The sequence below is a fragment of the Silurus meridionalis genome, chromosome 18 (assembly GCF_014805685.1).
Source record: "Silurus meridionalis isolate SWU-2019-XX chromosome 18, ASM1480568v1, whole genome shotgun sequence".
NCBI lineage: Eukaryota > Metazoa > Chordata > Actinopteri > Siluriformes > Siluridae > Silurus > Silurus meridionalis.
Genome location: NC_060901.1, coordinates 19,250,771 through 19,268,741, shown reverse-complemented (window position 1 = coordinate 19,268,741; position 17,971 = coordinate 19,250,771). Strand labels below are relative to the sequence as shown.

The following is a 17,971-nucleotide window of genomic DNA, read 5'->3' as shown; positions in this document are numbered from 1 at the left end:
GAGGTTTTGGAGCAGAGCTGCGATGTGTGATGTTGGAATGTAATAATACGTTCGGTTGATTTTGTTGAAGTGTGAATAGGAAACAGGTGGCTCTCTACTCTCCAAGAGTCCCTCGAGCACGTATCTTTCCCTGTCGCATTACTTTCTCTGGCTGGTGGCGCAAACCTTGTTTGACTTTGGCTGTTTGGCCCTTCATTCCCCCCAGGGTCCTTATTAAACAGCCACTGTGCCTGCAGCTGGCCGAAATGCGTTTATCGAGAATCAGTTCGCGTTTCAAGTGACAGCTGGGGACCCGCCGAGTTGGCCGTAGACCCGAGTGCTCTGTGACACTGGTCTGGAGATGCATTAGCTGAATTACAGGGTGCTGGCGGACCAGAACCGCACATTACAGCCTTCATTTGAGCCAAGACCCTTTGTATTCTTGTTCTATCAAACTGATTTGTCATTTTATTAAGACTAGCGCTGATGGTACATCATATCCTCTGGCTCTAACGGTCTTACGAGCATGCCAGAAATGTCTGAACCCTAAACAGAAAGTGGGGTCTACTCAGCATCCAGTAAATAAAGCAACCAGACATTGTAGGACCATTAAAATCCAGGGTATACAGAGGAATCTGAAGTTTATACGTTCAGTGTTCCGTGGGTTCACCATGATCCAGCTTCCTGATCCAGGAACCATGAGAATGATTTTAATCCGTTCTTCTTCTACCAGAGGTGTTAATAAAGACTATCTGAAAATAAAAAAAAGGGAAAAAATTCAGATGAAAAAATATACAATATTAAATAAAAACTGTACATAGATAGATAGATAGATAGATAGATAGATAGATAGATAGATAGATAGATAGATAGATAGATAGATAGATAGAGTATAAATGTTAAAGAGGTGGAAAAGCTGGAAATCTCCACAGTGCCACTGTATAATAAATGCATTTTCAATTACAGCTCTGAAGGCCAAAAACAATCCATCATTGCACTGCAGTTATTACAGACCTGCATCATTTTCATTAATATTAACAATTAATGGAGGGTTTAAAAACGACGCCGTCACCAGATCCAGCCCCATCCTCGTCCTTCTCAAGTAATCAATATCACAAGCTCGTTACTGTGATTAATTTCCACCTTCAGCCTGCTATCTTCTCGCCAGCCTCAGCTGTGAGTTTGACCGGCTGCTCAGATTGTTCCAAGCGCTTTCATGAGGTCGGCATTTTGACGCATATTAATTGCATTCTCAGACGTTTCTCTGCATCTCTCCTTCTCTCTCTTTTTCTCTCTCTATTTTTATTCGCTAATTAATATTACTGTCTTTACACCAATCTCATCGGTTGCCAGTACCTTTCCTTTTGGGGGGTAAAGGCTATTTGAAAACTACATATTTTATCATCCAGATCAGATTCAGTCCCAACGGATTGTGAAAATCTGTTGTGTGAATGAAAATGTGTGTGTATGTGTGTGTGTGTGTGTGTGTGTGTGAGTGTGTGAGCTCTTTCCTCCGCCTGAATGGCTTCTAGATCTGACAGTAGAGCTTCCATAATTCCCTGGTGACTGAACCCCCGAGGTTGGAGGTTCGGGTTGCTATGTGACCAGTGCATGGAAGCATCTGCACCATGCAACAGACTAACAGAAATGCACTTATAATAATAATAATAATAATAATAATAATAATAATAATAATAATAATAAATAAAATAAAATAAAACAATTCTTATAATAAAATAATAATAATAATAATAATAATAATAATTATTATTATTATTATTATTATTATTATTATTATTATTATTTCTTTTTAAAGGATCCTGCCATCTATAGAACACTTTAATACTGAAGTACAAAACCAAAGTGCTGCATTAAAGTCTGTCAACTATTAAATAGAGGGAGAGGATAATGTCTCTCAGGGTGTTTTCTGACTATCCAAGTAAAACTAGAGCCAAAGAAATATCTGTATATCGGCTTTGGATATATTCTGGGTCATTAATTTTATGGTTTAATATCCAAACAGTCTACTGGGGTACAGTAATTGCCTTCTGAATGTGCTTGTGATGGTAGAATTGTAGAAACAAATCACAAAGGACACAAAGAATCCCATCATGCCCCTCTCTATCCATGTTTAACTACACTCAATGCTTTGCTTTATTAGAGACTTTCCCTAATTCCAGAGAGTGAACAGGCTTTAACCTGTACTGCCACATCGCAGTTTAATAAAAACAGTTTAATCCCAAAACTCATCAGAAAGCTGAAATAACTAATTTATAGTTACAAATTTATAATTTATAATTACAAATTAACCTCAAAAAATCATCATGAAAAAACTAAAAGTGTGTCCAGAGGGAAAAGTTATTTGTTTCGATCAGACAGAAGATTCATATATATATATATATATATATATATATATATATATATATATATATATATATATATATATATATATATATATATATATATTGTTATAGAGTAGTCGTGGGATGAACCCAACTTTATGTTCTTGTTCTTCTTTCGGCTCCTCCCATTAGGGGGCGCCAGAGTGGCTCATCTGTCTTCAAACCCCCCTGTCCTCTACATCTGCCTCTTTCAAATTAGCCACCTGCATGTCTTCCCTCACCACATCCATAAACCTCCTCCTTGTTCTTCCTCTTTTTCTTCTTCCTGGTGTCTCCATCCTCAGCATTCTCATACTGATATACCCCATGTCCCTCCTCTGCATATGTCCAAACCATCTCAGTCTCACCTCCCTCACCTTGTCTCCAAAACGTCCTACATGCCCTGTCTCTCTAATAGACTTGTTTCTAATCCTGTCTATCGTCATCACTCCCAACGAACATCTCAACATCTTCAGCTCTGCTACCTCCAGCTCCACCTCCTGTCTTTTACTCAATGCCACTGTCTCTAAACCATACAACATCTCAGGTCTTACCACAGTCCTATAAACCTTCCCTTTCACTTTTGCAGGTTCTTAGGTGCCTATATCTCTGAGGATCTGGTCTAGCATCAGAACACTTCAAACCTGGTTTGGAGAACACAACAGCATCTATACTTCTTGCGAATAATTTAGGAAAGTTTATTGGAACATTCAAACGTCCATAAAGATTTTGACTTTTTTATTTTATTTTATTAATGTTCTGGCAGCTCAATGGTGCATAAAGAAAAAGCCCTCAAAAGGGTGCTGAAAGCCGTCCAGTGCATTACTAGAACCCAATGACCAACCATTGAGCTTCTTCACTACAGAAGACACCTGCACAGAGCACACAACATCATCAGGGACTTTTTCCATTCCAATCTCAAACTGTTCAACCTTCCTCCATTCAATCTGTCTATCCTGGTGATAGCACAGTGGTTGTCTGCCAAATGTTATCATATATGCTGCATACACCATTTGAATTTTTTTTTTTATGAGATTTACTTTGAAGATAATTTCTGCGAAATGTGGTGATGATCGGACAAAATCTTAAAAAAAAACTTAGATTGACCCCAGAAATGCGTAGCCTTTACTTTTTCAGACATACCGTTCAAAAAAGTTTAAGAATTTTTAATTGGAGTACTTTCAAATGTAACCAGATGGTGGCGCTAGACCAGTGGAAGCATTTGGAACAAATATGGTCAGAATGTTCCTTAAACCCTTCTCATTTAATGTGCCAAATTTCACACCACAACACACGTTAAAAAAGTATTTACAGAAGACTTGACACAATTGTCCAAACACACAAACACACACTAAATACAACTAAACAGTGCGTCAGTGAGCGCTTTATTCCCTCATTCTCGCATCTTTCCACTCACTGAATCACAAACATGAACGTAATAAGACAAGGAGAGCATAGAGACTGGCAGGGAAGACCGGATTGGGGATGGAGGGAGACTCGGAGGAGTGCACACAGGGGGAAAAATCATCATCCGAGGCCTGGATGTAGATCTCGGCTCAGATTAATGATAAACACGATAAACGAGCAGAACATAATTCTAGTGTAATTCCGAGCTCAGATTTTGGTTGTGGCTTTATTTCACATGATGTATGAATCATGAACGCAAGTAGAAACGAAAAGATGTTATAAAGATTTTTAATTTGAATGATTAAATGGTCAAACTGGGCAAATTTGATTCATTGTGCAGGGAATGTTTACAGTTTACAGTCTTGTCATTATTTAAATAAATGGTCTGTGTTAAAAATCCCTAACAGGTTTTTTATATGTATATGTATTTAGCATTATTTCCATTAAACTATATAATGTATTTTAAATATTAGCATAATTCCACGAGTAACCAGATGGTGGCGCTAGAAAGTTGGAAGCACACCTTGAAATTGACCCCCCAATCAAATCATTTAAACATTTGAATGTTTGTGGACACCTGACTTCCATAATTACCACACGAATAACACAGAATTCGTCAGAACGGAACAGGAATTTCCCACTTTCTACTTTCATTTGCTGCATAATGGCTCACTTGGAGCTTCTCAAGTTTTGGAATGGAAAAGAAAGGCATATTCGGATCGACAGCTGAAAGAACTTTCTATCCCAGGTTTACTATTAGCTGGAAAATATTGCACTTCCTGTGTATTTTCAGCGCAACCCATTTTCTGCTGGAGCTGCAGTATAATGAAAATAAATACCATGGAATTGATTCTCATACAGATTAAGAAGCTTGAGAAGGACCTCAGCGAATAACAAGCCCCTGATTAAAGCACATGGACTTTGAGGTGATTTTAGAACACCGTCGAGGTGCGAGTGAGTGGAATACGGACAGCCAGAAAAAAATAAACCCAGACGTTCGTTTCCTGTTCTGTCTCCAGAAAGTTCTGTCTCCAGAAAGCAGCTCTACCTCTGCCATGTTAATCTCTATTCTGTGACTCTCAGGACGCGTTTGTCTCGCGATACTTCGTATTCATTCATTGATTTTTCCCTTCACTTGAACTAGGAGACCCAAACCTGTGCATAAAGAGAGCTCCATGAAGATCTGCTTGACATGGTTTGGAGTGGAAAATCTCCTGCTATACAGCTATGAACCCTACATCAGTACCTGACATTACTGACCCCCTTGTGGAGGAATGAACATGAATTTTCACTATACTCCAATTTTCAACCTTCAGTCAAAGAAATCATGTAGTGTTAAGCTCAGGGACACCAAACATCCCTGAAGAAAACAGCAGTGGTGGAGGACAGAAGATGTATCCTCGGGTTTGCAACAGATCAAGAATGCGATCGAGAAGACTTCACCAGAGTAAAGGGTGATTGCGTGGTGGCGTGGCATCAGACAGAACGTTCTCACTTGTTCTTACACATGCACATTCATAAGGACTTGTAAAGGCCAGTGATAAGAGGTTTAGGTTGAGTATTTTATTTCTCCATTATCAGAAATCCACAAAAATAAAATCTTATTCATTCAGTAAAATTCTCATTCTTTGAATCGTAGAAATGAAAAGCATTAAAAACGAGCCTGCAAAAGCGAACTGCAAAAAAAACAAAAGAGCTCGACATCTCAAACAATGACGCTTGGGATTCTTCCAGCCTTCACAAGTCAGAAGTGATGTTTATTGTTTTCTTTTTTCCGGGCAAGAAAGTCTCTCTTTTTCTCATCATGGTCTTTCGGTCTTTTTGCCAGTGTGTAATTACATGATTGTTGTTCACACACTTTTATTAGCAGAACAAAGCTTTTTATCCAGTTCTTCGGAATATCTGGCTGCTCTGTCAATAACGTAATGAACTCATGTATTTATTATTCATCACGTCATCTTTTCATCTCTTCATCATCTCCTAATAATAATAATAATAATAATAATAATAATATTAATAATAATAATAATAATAATAATAATACAAATATAAATAATAATATGAATAATAATAATAATAAAAAAAAAAAAAAAAATAATAATAATATAAACAACAATAATATAAATAATAATAATAAAATAATAATATAAATAATAATAATAATAATAATAATAATATTTTTAAAAGCTGCAATTTATTTTAAAAAAAATTTAATATTTAAAAAAAGATTTGTAGCTATAAGTTCTGTGTACATTCTTATGACATTGTTATTTGCAAATGTAATGCTTTCACGTCTCCTATTAGGGTTTTATATTTATAAACTGAAAGCAATCAAAATGTCTGATTAATAATCTCCAGAAATCTGGAAAAGACCGTTAATATTCAGGAAGCCATGAAAACACACTAAATTTACCAAGTCAACACGAAGCTCCAGTGAGGTGTGAATCTCTGTGGGAGGAGTTTTATCAGCAGTAGGAAAATAAACAGAAATCTTTAGAAAGCTCATGATCTTCCACTCCATTCCATATCTTCATGGACTTGTCTGGGTCTCCTAGTTGTGAAGGTGAAATTTCATGCTAGCACATCCAGAGGTTTTGTGAACAGTTTCAGAGCCGCATACGGCATATGGAAAAGTTAGGTATCCTAATACTTTTGCTCTTATAGTGCATTTTTGTGCTTATTTTCAATGCATGTGAAGTTATGATGTATATGAGCTGGAATAGAAGGTCCTGGAGAACTATAAACCCTATTGCGCACCCCAGGTTTCGTCGTCACTTTAGCATAAATGAGCACAAGTGGAACATCTTCCCAGGAGAGCGGAGGTTATAATAAGAACAAATGAAGAATTGGATTTTCAAAAAAGCACATCTCGTTCTTATGGTCAGTGGTCCACATTCTAATGTGGCGATTAATAGACCATGTTTACCAGAAGAACACCACAGACAGACTCGGCGCAGAACGTCCACATGTATGATGAGCACTGTAAGAGCATGCTAACACAAAAACAGAGAAAATGGATACTGGTTTTCTCCAAACCCTGCTCACATGATCATGATCAAAGCCCTGATGGATGGGCGCGGCCTTGTGAACGGCGTCCTGTGGAGTATAAAAATAAATGAATAAATCTACATTTATTGATGTAGCAGACGCTTTTATCTATAGTGAGACAGGATTGAATGCGAAGCAGCTGAGGGCTAAGTGGCGTGTTGAAGAGCCAGACAGCGCTTCTCAATCCTCAGTTCTGGGATTTGAACTTCCTTTTTTTTCAATTACTAGCCACTGAGACACCAGGGCTCTGGACTACGCTGAACGCATCACACTTCCACCAGCCGTACGTGACCAGAGTGCTGAGTTTGGAGCTCTGTTAATTCACCTCTAACCTGAAGCATGTCACATGATGCCCTCTTTGTAGCATAGTGTAGTTGTTAGCGGCTGACTGGAGAAACTAGCGAGTTGTTGTTAGCCAATTATTTCTAATGCAAGGAAGTAAAATACTTTCTAATTTTTAAATAATTAACTTTTTTTTTGGTCAATATAATATAGAAATAATACAATAAATAATGCGACTTTTAGTGTTTTTTTTTTTTTCAAATATGATTTATTATAGTCCTGATATACAATACATACGAGGAAGCATTTGCATTTATACATATATGTAAGAAAGAATTTTCTTTTTTTTTCTTTTTTTTATACACTACCAGTCAAAAAATTCAAATTGAATTAAAATGTAACTCCTCAAAGCAGCGACCATCCGTATATAAAACAGAACTCGCAGAAGTTTCCACAAATGTGTTGCACTTGCAGGTTCCTTTACTTTCTGTCCAGTTCATTCCAAACCTGCTTCATCAGGTCCGAGTGTGTGAGACTGTGCTTCTCATTTCAGGCTTTGAATCCTACCGTCTTGTTCTTCTCTTCTACAGTATGTTCTTTATCCTGCTGTGGGATGAATCCCTGAGCAGCTTGGTGGATATCAGGGTGCATTGCGTGGTGCTGTAACGTGGTGTAGGAGGAGTTTTGGTTCTACTCACTCTGTGCACCAGACCATCACACTTCCTCCACCATGTCTGACACTTTCACACAGAGGAACCGTCCTTTCTCCTTCTCACTGCTCAACCAAAACCCGCCGCTTCTGATTCTGTTGTGGTTTTGCATCTGCAGACCAGAGTTTCAAAAAATCTCTCTGATGGAGGAGGAAACTGTCCTTCAAATTTCTCTAAAGAACCCACACTTTAGTACGATCTTTCTTTCTTTTTCTTTCTTTCTTTCTTTCTTTCTTTCTTTCTTTCTTTCTTTCTTTCTTTCTTTCTTTCTTTCTTTCTGTCTTTCTTTCTTTCTTTCTTTCTTCATTAGTTTGTTCTTTCTTTTCTTCCTTCCTTCCTCTCCCCTTCCATTTGTTTGTTTTTTCTTTGTTTTTGTTTCTTCCTTCATTGGTTTTCTTCCTTTCCTTCTTTCTCTTTTCGTTTCTTCCTTCCTTTCATTTGTTTGTTTTTCTGTCTTTTTTCTTCCTTCCTTCTGTTCATTAATTTTTCTGTCTGTCTGTCATTCTTTCTTTCCTTCCTTTCCCCCATTTGTTTTGTTTTATTCTTTCTTTCTTTCCTTCCTTCCATCTCTTTCTTCCTTCATTAATTGTTAATTATTCTTTCTTTCCTCCTTTCTTCCTCTCTCCCTTCCATTTGTTTTTTTCTTTCTTTTTTGTATCTTCCTTTATTTTTTCTTTTCTTCTTTCCTTCTTTTCATGAGAGCTATATGCTTTTACACACACAAAGGGGTTTGGATGTGATCAGTAAACGTTGGGACGCCTGTAGGAATAATTAGCATCAGTTTTAAAATTTTAAAGCTGTAAATTGTTAACCCTTGAATTCTTCCCTAAAAAAGGTGTTTTTGTAGAACTCCAATATATGTACATATATATATATATATATATATATATTATTCAGTTTTTAGTAACATTTTTATATTATCTTTGTACCATTTTAGGTTATTCACTGATCTTGGACTGCCTCCATATATATATATATATATATGGAGTATATATATCAATAAAAACTGGAAAACAGTATTAAAAACATTTGACCAGTAGTGTAATTAATGTGATAAACAGTCTCTTAATGAACAAAATGTGTACATAAACTTTCATATCAGATCTACACTAAGAAATTTCACTAAAACAGTAGGTGGTTTGGTGTCTTTACATGCCCAATAGTATTTGTAGTCGATTTGCATTTTTAAAAGCGAAGCTAAATAACAGTATCTCAAGGCAAAATGGACGTCACTCTCAGATCCATATGAAAAAAAGTCAGTAAATGTCCTAAAGTCCAAAAACAGCAAGCAAAACGCAACTACAGAAATCCACAACAAGCCTTTACAAATCCGTCCAGATGTGCTCACAGCGCCGACGTGTCCAGAAACGCTTCATTGCTTTGTTCAGTGTCTGTTACGAAACAGCCTTCACACAGAGCAGCTCCACGAGAAGAAAGATGAGGAGCGTCTGGGCAGGTCTCAGTCCGTCTGACTCAGTCAACCTGAAATAAAACAGAAAAGCAAAGATTAAACGGAAATACAGTTTTATAATAAATATAACATCAAAGCTATTTTAATCACATAAACATGGCAGATAAAAGATGAGGTCATTAAGCCGACTGATGCACAGAGTCTGAGCAGATGATGGAGATCCAGAGACAGTACATCATAACACAGGACTTTTCTGTTCTCCACATCCTCAGCTTAGAACGTGTGAGTCAGCTATAATACAACACAGCAGATCCAACCAGCCAGGGCAGATATCTACTCTAACACACAGACAAACAGACAGACAGACAGACAGACAGACAGACAGACAGACAGACAGACAGACAGACAGATAGATAGATAGATAGATAGATAGATAGATAGATAGATAGATAGATAGATAGATAGATAGTCTACAAGCAGAGTGAAATGTTGCTAGATATTTAGACAGACAGACAGACAGACAGACAGACAGACAGACAGATGCTGGGAAACCTGAATGCATTCCCCTGAATAAATGGTACATAAATATCTGAAAGCACATAATTAATAATCCGTCTGTAATAAAAACGTTTGTGATCAGTGTTCAATATCGTGCTCCTCCACCGTACACGTCCCCGTGGAGGAGCTGTTACCATAGAAACGATAATCGGATGGAGCTCATAATATAAACCTGCCGTTAATGTTAACGAGGTGTGCTGTTTATAACCCACCCCTTCTGACCAATCAGAGTCAAGTAAGTAAGCAGTAGTTTCTCCTTAAAGCTGCACTGAACGACGTGCTGCACTGAACAATGTGCTGCACTGATCTCAGCAGGAGGACAGGAACGACAGAATCCCCCCCCTCTTTCCACTGCATTCACTTCTGTTCATTCGGAATGATTTTAGTGGCGCAATTCTTCTCTGGCTGATCAGTGAAGCTCGGGTACTGCATGATATCTGTTATCTCAGTTACTCACACGCACACACACACACACACACACACACGCACGCACACACACACACACACACACACACACACACACACACACACACACACACACACACACACAAACAATTCAATCAACTCTTTTTTTTTTTTCATCAAAATGTCAAAATAATGTTTATTTCCTTTTTTTTCCCACTTTTATAAATATATAAAATAAATGATTTATTTACGGCAGTTTCACATTTTTACACAATCAAAAGCCTTCGTTCTTGCGCATAATGTAATGTATTATTCTCGCAATAACATATTAACATACTGTATATGCACTATATGGCCGGAGATTTGTGGACACCTAACCCTATAAGATTGGTATGTGCTTATTTTTGTGTAGTGATGTAAATGAGGTGAGGAGTCCTGGGGTGCAGTCAGTCTTCACATTCATCCCAAACAAAGCAGGAGATCTTCCTCTCCAACCCATAGGTTTGTGCTGGCTTTGTGCACAGGAGCATTGTCATGCCGGAGCAGGTTTGTGTCTCCTAGATCAATAGAGAACTTCGGGGAAAAACCATGTAGGGCTGGAAAAGGCGGGTGTCCCAATACTTTTGCCAATGCATAGTTGATCCAGAAAATATTCCTCAGTGTGAACATAACATGAACAGGAAGTTAGTGAGCTGCACATAAGGAAAGAATGTTATTAATCGAGAACAGATGTGTGTTTATGCGTGTGTGTGTGTGTGTGTGTGTGTAAGAATATTAATGATAATGAAGTTTTTCCTGGCGTGTTCTTGCTCCTAGCGCACTTCTGTTCATTTCGTTTTTCAATTTGAAATGCTTCCTGACCCTGTGCTTCATATAAACATTTTTACTCGCAGTGATTCTAATGATCTATTGTAGGACAGAGCTCCTGCGGGGGTTTAATCCTCCCAGAAGAAAGAAGAAGAAGAAGAGACCAGAAGCTTGAGAGCTACACGCTGCTGCCAAAAATATTAGGACACAAATGTATAGGATTCATTCAGTTGAAACAGGAAATCCGGACCTGTTTCAGCTCATGTGCAACAAATCCAGCACCATGAAGATATGCTTCACATCGGAACACCTTTGGGATGAATGCGTACGCCGCTCAGGACACGGAGTTGTCTGATGTTTTTGAAGGTGTGCTCAAAAAACAAAAGGAGAGAGAAAAAAAAGCACTGCAGGAAATTTTCCAATCCGAAGCATTTCATTCCGTCTCTTAATGTATCGTGAAGTGCAGCCTGACCTGTATCCGGTTTCCATCCGCTACCAAAGCTGATCCCGGTCAGAAGAGATCTGTCCCAAAGGTTACATGGGAAATGAAAGGAGGAAACAATATTACTTTAATATTTCATTAGCGGACGAAAAAGAAAATGCACGCTTTTGAGGTTTATGTGTTTTACCACCGGGTCGATACTTAAAAACCGCTGCAAACAACAGCCCAAGAGATGCGCTGGTTTTTTTTTTCCAAAGCTGTTTAAGATTCCTTCAGATCGATAATTAGGCTCCAGACAGGTTTGGTGTGGCTGGTTAAATAATTGATATAATGTGGACAGAGACGAGCAGGAGTGAAGCCGTACAGTCATCATAACCAGGACAAGGGCATCGGGATCAGCTTACTATTAAAAGGTTCTAATTAAAGCCAGAGTGTTGGCTGATCGGCCGGGTGAAGGTGTAAAAGCGTCGTGGTGACATGTCATCAAAGAAGACTAAAAGCTTCACGCTGTCGCTAATTGTAACGCCGACTCGCCTAGTAGGGGGAAAGTTAACCACGGACACCTGGAGGTGGAAAGATCTTCCGGAATGACGCTTTTACTCACCTTCGTGGTCTTGATCTTGTTCCCTGTGGCACAGCTCCAGCCTTTGAGATCCGGCAGAACTTTACACTCCTCTCCATCTAGACAGGGGTGCATCTGACACCACCACTTTTGCTCCACTATGGAGGCTAGAAGAGGAGAAACGCACACGATGAAGTGTTTTGTTTTATTTATTGTACAGCATTAAAGGGTGCTTTCTAGAGCGATATAATGTGTATATTTTTACAGTAATTACACGTTTTGAACACACAAATCTGTGCCTCCAAATTTCAGTGGATGAACCACATACGGCTGGAAAAGTCATGGTGTCCCAATATTTTTTAGTCTAAAACGATACTACAAGCTTTTCTACCTTTATCGGATTTCTATCGGATTAATCGAAGCCCCCGTGTTCTGGAGCGGATCGGAGTAAAAAAAAAAAGGTGCAATATCTAAATATGTAGTGGAGATAATGAAAAGGTTAAGCGCTGATCGCTTTGTCATGATTTCCTGCAGCGAGCACATTAGCGCTATGCTTTAATTTGCAGGGAATGTCAGACACAAAATGTCATCGAATAGGTCAGACAGCACTGAGGGGCCCATCTGGGTGCTCGCTCAGAGCGTCATTCTCTGATTTTCTCCACTTTATTACATCTCAACTCGGCTCGGCCACTTAGGAGTCGACGTCCACTTCAACCGTCAACGAAGCTTTCATCCTAAAATATATATTATATGGACAAAAGTATTGGGACACATGAATTTTCCATACGCCATCTGTGGCTTTTCTCCAAACTGTTCCAACACACTTGTATTGGAACTTGTTCCATCATGAACATGCCCCAAATCCAACTCCATGAAAATATGCTTTATATGGATTACAGCAAAAGATCTTGGCCTGTTATAAAGATTTAAACTCTATTGGACATATGAACTCTGACTTCACCACTTCTCCACAAACATCACTCTGGAACATCTTCCCAGAAGAGTGGAGTCGATTATAACAGCAAATGGGGATTCAGGTCATCTTCTTTTTGGTTTCATAGTAACCCATTTAGAATCCATTGTATATTTAGATCTTTAGAAATTGCCAAATGTCATTTGCCAGATGTTCTACATTCACAAATTTATGCAAAAAAAAAAAAAATCTTCCTGTATGTAAGGTGCTTTCATACTTCCCATAGATGCATCCTTCACTGCATAACTCTTCACACACACACACACACACATATATATATATATATATTGGATATAAATGTAGATAGATTTATTACAATGAGCTAAAGTGGCATTTATACTTCATGTAAAAAATCTAGAAATGTACGTGTTATTTTAATAAATCACTGCTTTATATTAGTGATAGTGGTTCTGGAGATTATGCTGGAACAATGGAGAAATCTCTTTCGTACAAAGAAATAGAAAACTGGAGCTTTTTGGCGAGTCAAATTAGGGTCAGGGTTAGGGTCAGGGTTAGGGACAGGGTCAGGTTTAAGGTCAAGGTTAGGGTCAGGGTCAGGGTTAGGGTCAGGGTCAGGGTCAGGGTCAGGGTCAGGTTTAAGGTCAAGGTTAGGGTCAGGGTTAGGATTAGGGTCAGGATTATGTTTAGGGTCAGGATTAGGTTTAGGGTCAGGATTAGGTTTAGGGTCAGGGTTAGGGTCAGTATTAGGGTCAGGGTTAGGAGTCTCACTGTGTTCTGTGATCAACAAATTATTAGGGTTCCATCATTTTTTGTTTCATTGGAACAACAATGGACTCTTTTCTTTGTTGCGTTCAGGGAAACGCTTCCACTCCCTGAAAGCGAACACAGAGAGAATGAGGAGGAGCTTCTTCCATGAGCCATTCGGTGTTTAAACCAGGAAACACCCAGGATCTAAAAGCTGGTCCACTCTCTCCATCATCACACTTCTTCTGTGTACAGATCTCACCTTTCCCACTTTAAACCACTTTAAACTCTGGACTTGCACAACAAAGTGCACTTTATATTTTATATTTATTTATTTTATACCACACCATTCTGCACACGGACACTTTATGGACACTTCACACCATACCGCACACGGACACTTTATGGACACTTCACACCACACCATACCGCACACGGACACTTTATGGACACTTCACACCACACCATACCGCACACGGACACTTTATGGACACTCTACACCACACCATACCGCACACGGACACTTACGGACCCTTACACCACACCATACCGCACACGGACACTTTATGGACACTCTACACCACACCATACCGCACACGGACACTTACGGACCCTTACACCACACCATACCGCACACGGACACTTTATGGACACTCTACACCACACCATACCGCACACGGACACTTACGGACCCTTACACCACACCATACCGCACACGGACACTTTATGGACACTTACACCACACCATACCGCACACGGACACTTACGGACCCTTACACACACCATACCGCACACGGACACTTACGGACCCTTACACCACACCATACCGCACACGGACACTTTATGGACACTCTACACCACACCATACCGCACACGGACACTTACGGACCCTTACACCACACCATACCGCACACGGACACTTTATGGACACTCTACACCACACCATACCGCACACGGACACTTACGGACCCTTACACCACACCATACCGCACACGGACACTTTATGGACACTTTACACCACACCATACCGCACGGACACTTTATGGACACTTACACCACACCATACACACGGACACTTACGGACCCTTACACCACACCATACCGCACACGGACACTTTATGGACACTTTACACCACACCATACCGCACACGGGCACTTACGGACCCTTACACCACACCATACTGCACACGGACACCCCACCACTAAAATTATCTATTGTTTACACTTTGTTACACATTGTTTACTGTTTCACTGTCTACTGCCATAAGAATATTTGTTGTATATACATTTTTCTCTTTGTTTCACATACATATCTTTATATATCCTTTATATCTTATATTCTTTTATTTTATTTTATATAGTTTTTATACTTTATACTTTATTTATCTGCTTCTTTTCTTTCTCCCCACCCTATTTCCCTCATGCCGGACCGTCGTATAAAGCATTTCACTGCATGTCGTACCCTGTATGTATGTGTATGTGATAAATAAAATTTGATTTGATTTGATTTGATTTGATTTGATTTGAAATGATGGGTTCCAACTTGGTTTCATGCAGGAGAACCAACAAATTAGTTTACACCTGTATTGAATTTAATTCAAATCCCAGAACATACCATCTACACAGGAAGGTGCTGCTCGTGTGGTTCCAGCCACTTGTCCCGGGAAGCAGGAGCACTTGACAGTCTGAGAGCGTTCCTCGATCTTGTTCTTATTGCAGCATCGATGTAACGCTACCACTTCACACGTTCCTGCTCGGACATGGTGAACTGTTGAATGAGAAGATAAGTGACAGACACACACACACACACACACACACACACACACACACACACACACAAACTCGATATGATTGACACCAATCACTCCAGTGTTTAATACATATATATTTATTGATTAATTCTATAAATGTAAGCATAGTAACCCCCAGTTTCAGTTCCATCTACAGTGAGACAGCTATTGTACTTACTATATGGTGAATATATCATTTTTGATAAATGGCTCAAGATCCAAGATAAATTTTTTGAACAAACCGGAGTAGAAAATGAGAATTTCAAATCAGAAATTGAATGAAAAACAGCACCAGGTGTGAACTCCAACAGCTTCATTATTAATCTCTGATTGTGCATAAGTACAGAAAATGTAATCTGATGGCACTACTTTATCTGTGTGTGATTCGGAGCAGCAGGATTGTAGACGTAACGAGTTGTATTTAAAATGCATAAGAATAAACAAAGCGTTATTTTAAACCGTTTACATCAACGACAGCTTGAACTTCTTAATGTAGAAGGTGATCATCTACGGCTACGGCTTCACCTCAGGCCGTCTTCGCCTGTTCTTCGACATCCTGTTACACCTCACACCTAGCCCTGGATCAACCCCTTACATGTTCTTTCAACTTGGAGAATCCTTTCTTCTAAAAATGAATCCATTCTGATGCACCCTGGTGGTGAATCCTGTAACTGCAGCTGCCATTCAATAAATGAGGATAAACCTAAATAAATGAATGCATAAACACAGATTTGAGGAACGCTGTCATGTGTTTACATACATATCTTTCTGTTTTGATGTATTCGTCTCCTCCTTCGGTGTTGGTCTGAATAATTCATGTCCGTGCAGTTTTTAATTGTGTGTGACATTTCCGTGAGGTTCCCTCCTCCTGTGGATGCCTTTTTTTTTCCTCTCTCTCGCCCATTTAATGTAGTAAACAACTAATTAAGAGTGTTTGGATACCTGCCCTCGCTCTGTTCCCGAGATTATCTAATTACTCTGCGTTTTCACCACAAATAAATCGGCGCTTGGATTCGGTAAATTATTCTTGATGCTGTAACATAAAACCCAAAACCTGTTTCAGCATGACAATGTCCCTGTGCACAAAGCCGAAGTGCACCTCAGACCTTCTCACCTCACCCCACAAATATAGTGCAGCATCTTCCCAGAACGGCGGAGAACATTATCCCAGCAAATGGGGACGAAATGTGGAATGCGATGTTCAAAAAAAGCAGATCTTGTGCTCAAACGGAAGAACGGAAGGAGTGCAGAAAATAACCCACATGCTCTCACAGCACATTCTAAATATGAGCCCGAACTCAGACACCCAAGTTTGAGCCAGCAATTATTTGCTTTCTGGGCTTTCTGAACTCTATTAGCGCAAAACGCGCAGAGAGGAAGCAAAGAAACACTGTGTTATTTCAGGTAACGTTTCCTTCACTGTAGAAGATAAGGTCACCATCTCCTCCAGAGGCTTGAAGTTTTCATTCGCGGCTACGAGCGAACAAACAGATCAGCTCAGTGGCCCTGCGCATCGAATCTAACGCTGATGTGTCCACGCATTCGGAGAGACGGAGACAGGAGGGCACATTTGGAGGATGAACAACAACGCAATGTATTTTTCATAATTCAACACCTCCATATTCCATAACGTGTTTGATATGTGCAGCTGAAAAGGAGTCAGGGGGCACAGATTTCAGCCAACGTTGTTTAGACTGTGATTTGAGCCAAAACAAAAAACAAAAAACAAAAAAACTAAAGAACTGCTCTATTTATTATCCAGGGGAATGCATTCAGGCTTCCCAGCATCTGTCTGTCTGTCTGTCTGTCTGTCTGTCTGTCTGTCTGTCTGTATATCTAGCAACATTTCACTCTGCTTGTAAACTATCTATCTATCTATCTATCTATCTATCTATCTATCTATCTATCTATCTATCTATCTATCTATCTGTCTGTCTGTCTGTCTGTCTGTCTGTCTGTCTGTCTGTCTGTCTGTTTAATTGTCTATCTATCTATCTATCTATCTATCTGTCTGTCTGTCTGTCTGTCTGTCTGTCTGTCTGTCTGTCTGTTTAATTGTCTATCTATCTATCTATCTATCTATCTATCTATCTATCTATCTATCTATCTATCTATCTATCTATCTATCTGTCTGTCTGTCTGTCTGTCTGTCTGTCTGTCTGTTTGTCTGTCTGTCTGTCTGTCTGTCTGTCTGTCTGTCTGTTTAATTGTCTATCTATCTATCTATCTATCTATCTATCTATCTATCTATCTATCTATCTATCTATCTATCTATCTATCTATCTATCTATCTGTGTTTGTCTATCTATCTATCTATCTATCTATCTATCTATCTATCTATCTATCTATCTATCTATCTATCTATCTATCTATCTATCTATCTATCTGTGTTTGTCTGTTTATCTATCTATCTATCTATCTATCTATCTATCTATCTATCTATCTATCTATCTATCTATCTATCTATGCATAAGTGCAACAAATGGCATTCAGAATAAAACCAAAAGTATA

General features: G+C 39.1%; 1 protein-coding gene across 3 annotated transcripts in view; it reads right to left on the bottom strand.

Annotated features, from left to right (window-relative positions):
* Nucleotides 1–8,425: 8,425 nt before the first annotated feature.
* The window catches only part of LOC124400780 (chemokine-like protein TAFA-2), a 30,158-nt gene continuing 20,612 nt past the window's right edge, over nucleotides 8,426–17,971 (bottom strand). For 2 of the 3 annotated variants that reach the window (XM_046872535.1, XM_046872533.1), the window contains exons 3-6: nucleotides 15,286–15,438; nucleotides 12,035–12,159; nucleotides 11,461–11,510; nucleotides 8,426–9,289 (exon numbers count right to left, since the gene is read on the bottom strand). In XM_046872535.1, the coding sequence (XP_046728491.1) occupies nucleotides 11,481–11,510; nucleotides 12,035–12,159; nucleotides 15,286–15,438 (308 nt within the window). In that variant the 3' untranslated portion in view covers nucleotides 8,426–9,289; nucleotides 11,461–11,480. The remainder of the gene's footprint in view (nucleotides 9,290–11,460; nucleotides 11,511–12,034; nucleotides 12,160–15,285; nucleotides 15,439–17,971) is intronic. The other variant, XM_046872534.1, reaches the window with a different exon arrangement.